Here is a 6,000-nt window from a genome sequence, read left to right on the forward strand (position 1 = left end):
AGACCCTCATCTTGAATAAGCGTCTGGTAAAGATATGGGGAATAGCCAGCCATTTTTTTATAAACAGAAGGAAGCTGCCAGGAGCTGTCATTTACCAGCAATGTAAACTGCATTTTTTCTTTGTAAATATCAGTTTTGCTGTAGTAAGTTGTATACATTGTACAGATATGTCACTTCATAGGCAGGTTCAGGGCATCCCCTAAGCATATTATTTAAAGAAATTTGAATACTTCAATTTGAGCATTATTAAAATCGCTGCTCCCTGACAAATTAAAAAAAAAACATTGTTGCTTTGGTACATGTCCTCCAGAGCTGTGCCCAGCCCCATACCCTTAAGAAAAAACTTGCTTATTAGTGTAGAAAATAGTAATTACTGATTTTATTGGGGTTTGGATTCAGCATGTGAGCTAAGGTAAAGTTGACCGAATGCACCCCAAATGAAATCCAGGTACATGTAGCCCATTATACCTCTGCATGTGAAATCCCCTCCAGTGCTAGCAATCCTATGCACCATTTTATTATTAAGTGGCAATTGCTATAGTGAAATTAAAATACAGTGCTTACACATGGATACAGTCATACAAAAATTGTGTTAAGGTTTTGTGTGCAGATTTAAAGCCTGTAAGAATAGCAGTAAAATTGTCTTTACTTTTAGTATTCCCCATTAATGGAGGTCAGTATCATATATAACAAATGAATGTATAACTGCTGAATTACATATAAAACAGAAAAACTACTAATAGAAAATGTAATTGTAAAGAAAATACAACTTTTCTAAGCCTTATTTATGTATATTGAACATACAAGTATAATTATGAACATATCTATTTAATGACTGATCTATAAATATTAACATTTAAAAAATATTTAAAATGATCACTTCTGTCTATAATAAATGTATTCAAATCAAGCAAACAGTTTTATGAGAAATTACTAGTTATGTGAATTTGCCTTAGCTGTCTTTTAAAAATGTAAGTACAAACATTTGCTATCCCTTTAAGTGCTTATCTTTTCTTATATTTAGCTGAGGGATAATAGCTTTGTTTCTGACCTTTATTTACATAGCTTAAAATATCAGTGTGTGGTGTTCTAAATATGCCTTTTCATTATTCCATTATCAGGTGGAGGAAAATATGCAGTGCAGAGTGTACCTGTACATGTGCACTGTCTTTATTCTGAACAGTTCAAAAGATGAATCATACCAAGATTATGTATTTATTTGCATGCTTTAACTTAAAATTAGAAGTAAGATTGCTTCATAGCTGTTAAAACTGAACAACCAGAGCAGTTTAAACAAGACACACATATACAAGTTAGTTAAGTCTGGTTACCTGTGCAGCTGATGTGCCTCATTGCAGTCCAGAGTGCAGCCGGTGTCACTGGTGAAGTGTATGTGTCTAATGATTTTGAGCAAATAAAGAGGAGATAGGATTTCAGCACTGTTCTCACTGAACAGCTCCAGCCCACAGCACCTTTAAAGCAGAGCTCCACCCAAAAGGAGAAGCTTTGCTTGTTTGCACCATCCCCCTCCTACACTGCCCCACTTTTTTGGGGGGAGTGGGTAGCTAGTATTGACAGTACCTGGTGGCTGAAGGTCAGCTTGAACTTGCCTGGAAGTTGATCGAGGTTCTTTATTCACTATTCGAGCAATCCTTTGTTGCAGACTTTGATCAAGTTTTTTCTCTTTCATCAACGTCCAGGGAGATTAGCTATAGTGCCATGGGCTGTAAACATCTTGACAATGTTGCACACAGTGGACACAGGACCATTAAGATCTGTTAACTGATTCAGGTGAGTTTAATTACAAATTACAGGAGAATCACAAACTGGGAATGCAATTATTTCTTACAATTTTGAGAAGGTGTTAAGGTTTTGACCCATTCCATGAAGCTCTCTACACTCTGTTTGTGTGCTAATATGAAGGTCACATGAAGTTTTGAGGTCTTTAGCTATTGAGTCAGCAACTTCTGCGCACTGTGCATTTCAGCATGCGCTGACCCCGCTCTGTCATTTTACCTGGCCATACCAATTCATGGCTGAGTTGCTTTTGTTCCCAGTTGCTTCCACTTTGATACAATACCACTAACAGTTGACCGTGAAATATTTACTAGCAAGGAAATTTCACGGATGGACTTATTGCACAGGTGGCAACCTATCATGGTACCACATTTGAATTCACTGAGCTCCTGAGAGTGACCCATTCTTTCACAAATGTTTGTAGAAGCAATCTGCATGCCTAGGTGCTTGATTTTATACACCTGTGGTAATGGATTGTGATTGGAACACCTGAATTCAATGATTTGGAGGGGTGTCCCAATACCTTTGGAAATATAGTGTATCTACACAGTACTGTGAAAAAGTTTTAGGCAGGTGTGAAATATGCTGTAAATTAAGAATGCATTTAGAAATAGAAGTGTTAAGAGTTTATTTTTATCAATTAACAAAATGGAAAGTAAACGAACAAAAGAGAAATCCAGATCAAATCAATATTTGGTATGACCACCTTTTTCCTATGTTTTCATGTATAGGATGTGGAAACAAATCTAAGCAACTCAACTGTGCATGAAAACATTGTAACTGGGGTGCAGAAAAATGGCAGCAGGGGCTCTGACTGATGAGTCTAAATTTTAAATATTTGGCTGTAGCATGTGGCAGTTTGTTCACCAAAGAGCTGAAAAATGGTACATTAACCAGTTGCCACCACCTTATAGCAGTTTTACTGCTACAGGGTGGACTCCCTGCTCAAAATCATGTATATATACCGGCTCATGGGTGCTATGATTCAGTACAGCACCGATCAGTCACCAGATACAGGCCAATGATTTACAGGTAAAGGTACACTAGTGAAGAGGCCTACTGGATTCTGTCAGATGAGAGCAAAGAACAGCATCACTGACAAAATCAGGCTCAGAAAATGAACCTGTAGAGAGCAGCAGCACCCCTACAGATAGCTCAGATGACGTAGAAGAGGTCCCTGTTAAGATCAGGCGTACCCGACCCCGTGCCCAGGTTGCTGAGGTATTAGAATTGGAGCAGAGTGCCAGTACTAGTGCTGCACTACCTTTTGGTGAACTGGTGAGCACCAATGGCATAGTAAGTTCTGGTCTTTTACATAGCAGCACTGCAGTATCACTTGGTGACGTGGCGTATCTCATAAATGCAGTACAAGCTGGAGTGGTGTCATCCTCGGGGTGATCCTGAATATGATCAGCTCCACAAAATTCAGCCCCTTGTAAAACACCTTAACCAGGAATTTGCAGATGTATATACACCCCAACAAAACATCTGCGTTGATGAGTCCCTCATTAATTTTTCTTGTGGCCTTGCATTCAAATAGTTTCCCCTAGCAAGCATGCTAGATCTGGAGATAAAATGTATAAGCTCTGTGAGAGGGCAACAGGCTATGCATGTAATTTTTGGATTTACGAGGGAAAAGATAGTCATATGGACCCCCCGAATGCCCAGACTACATGGAGAGCAATGGCAAGATAGTTTGGGACTTGGTGTCACCCTTTTTTCTTTATGGGGTATCACTTATATGTGGACAATTTTTATACAAGCGTGCCACTTTTTAGAAACCGTTTTGATCTTGAAATTGGTTCATGTGGCACCGTGTGACCTAATTGCTGGGGATTCCTCCAACGGCTTGTAAATACTCGACTTAAAAAGGGGGAAGAAAGCCTTCTTGAGAAATGAATTGCTTGCAGAGAAGTGGAAGGACAAACGAGATGTTTTTGTCCTGTCTTCCATTCACTCAGACACGACAGTCCAAATTTGCATGGCAACTGGTGTTGTTGAGAAGCCCCTTTGTGTCCACAACTATAACCTTAACATGGGAGGGGTGGACTTCAATGACCAGACGATGAAGCTGTACTTAGTTTCCCTTAAAGCCAGATGCTGGTACAAGAAAGTGTCTGTATATTTATTTTAAAGTATACTCTAGACTAGATCATTTCTTGGTTTACAACACTTTGCTAAAATTGGCAGTTAGCTCTGAGATTGATGCTATTACATGGTCAAGTCATGTCTCTTTTATTTTAGACTAAGTTCAGACGGACACTCACACCAAAATTTGTCAATGAAGATTAAATGAATCCCTTTACAAATGTTCAGACGTTCACAATCAATTGTCAGCAGCCCACAGAGCATTTTCCCAACTTGTTTCCCAACAAGATCTGAGATCTCTACATTGTGGAAAGCTGGTAAAGCTATTTCAGTTAGCTCCCACTTGAAAGGCGATGCTCAACCTACTAAATTATATTTAATGACTCATCTTCCTAAAGCAGAAACACGACTGATTCAAGCTCCCATGGTATCTCTGGTACACAACGTTGTTATGAAACTAAACCACATCAAAGACATTGATATGACTAACGTGAAGAAGTTTTTGCTATGCACTTGACAGAAGTGTTATGCATTTTCTAATAAACCACATAGAATATTAGCCAATAAACCTAGGAAATTACCTTTTAATTACACCCCGGATTTTCTATTCCAGTTCGATGGTAAACCCACATATTGTCCTTAGTTCATAGCTAAAGTGTTTGGAGGCTAGTATAGCAGGCTTTATAATTCACCCGTTTTTCCTTCCAGAGGAGTTTATTCGGTTTATGTTCGCTCTTAAGACTCCTTAACTTAACTTTCTTTCTCAGACATTTATATTTTAAATACAGATATTACAATGGAGGAACTTTTGGAGGTTGTTAAACAACTACATTTACATAGGTCCCCATGACCCAATGATCTTCCCTATGCATATTACAAACAATTACTGCCTATAGCTCCACACCTATTGGGCTTCTATAGCTCTCTTATAGTAGAGGGAGAACCTCACACCCAGTTTCTCTATGTTGATTTTATGGTAGTTCCAAAGCCAGGGAAGCACACTCCTCTCCAGCTAACCATTGAATAATGGCTTTATTAAACTCAGATTATAACATTTTTACAAACATTTTGGTGAATAGCCTATCACAATTAGTAGCATGGATAATTATTAGGAACCAAGTGAAATTAATTCTGACTAGACAAGCAGGTGGCGATACTATAAAAACCATTGATTTCATTAAGGTGGTTAATAAAGATAATATCATCACTTTGCTACTGAGTTTAGATGCCAAGAAGGCATTTGATTGTCCTATATGTTTTCTGTTTTACATTATTTTGGCTTTGAAGGTCCTTTTCTAAAGGCAATTTGGGTGTTATATTCCCACCCTACCTTTCAAATTAAACGTCTTCACACTACATCTCCCACTTTCTATATGTTTAACAGGACCAGGAAATGTCCCTTACCCTTCTTATTATTTGGGTTGAACCCCTTGCTGAGGCTATTCGTGCTAAAGTTAACATCCATGGGGTTAGGTTAAAATATAAAGAACACAAATATTGCGGATGACATATTGCTAACGCTAACCGACCCACCTACTTCTGTCCCAAATTTACATAATTTGTTGAGCATTTTCAGTAGACTATCTGGATATGAGATTAATTCCATGAAAATGGGAAATCTTCCTCTTAACTTCCCTACAATCCTGCTTTTGCATCTCCAGTCCCTACAGTTTACTACACTCAGATGGACACCTCCTGTCTCTTTTCTTCTGTCCCTATTCTTAAAGCATAAATACAACTTCAATTCTATACTGTCTTTATTGACATTAGATAGACCTACTGAGTTTGAAGCTGTGTGTGCTCAGGGTCTCTTTCAACTCCACTTAATTTCTGCAATATACACATCACTACGTGCTACCCTATTACCACCCCCAAAGTATCTGATGATACACACTTCTATATGTAGGAGTAGAAGGCAATCCTCCAATATCCTATAACTTTGCCACAATAAAAATATATGTACGCTGCCAATGCTGATCATATTCTTAAGCAACTAGTTGCTTGTCTGCCCTTCTTTAAAGCCCAACTCCATAAACTTGAAAGTTCTCCATTGCAGTGGGACTGCACCCACATTGCAATGGTTAACTGGTCTTTTAGTCTATGGGAAATTAAAAT

General features: G+C 38.4%; 1 protein-coding gene across 1 annotated transcript in view; it reads right to left on the reverse strand.

The window, feature by feature from the left end:
- GFRAL (GDNF family receptor alpha like) overlaps positions 1-1,353 on the reverse strand; it is an 82,146-nt gene extending 80,793 nt beyond the window's left edge. Inside the window, exon 1 of the mRNA XM_089694114.1 lies at positions 1,332-1,353. Within this exon, the coding sequence (XP_089550240.1) occupies positions 1,332-1,353 (22 nt within the window). The remainder of the gene's footprint in view (positions 1-1,331) is intronic.
- Between the last annotated feature and the right edge of the window lie 4,647 nt (positions 1,354-6,000).

Source organism: Staurois parvus, unplaced genomic scaffold (genome assembly GCF_062004578.1).
Source record: "Staurois parvus isolate SC_StPar_1 unplaced genomic scaffold, SC_StPar_1.0 ptg000652l, whole genome shotgun sequence".
Lineage (NCBI taxonomy): Eukaryota > Metazoa > Chordata > Amphibia > Anura > Ranidae > Staurois > Staurois parvus.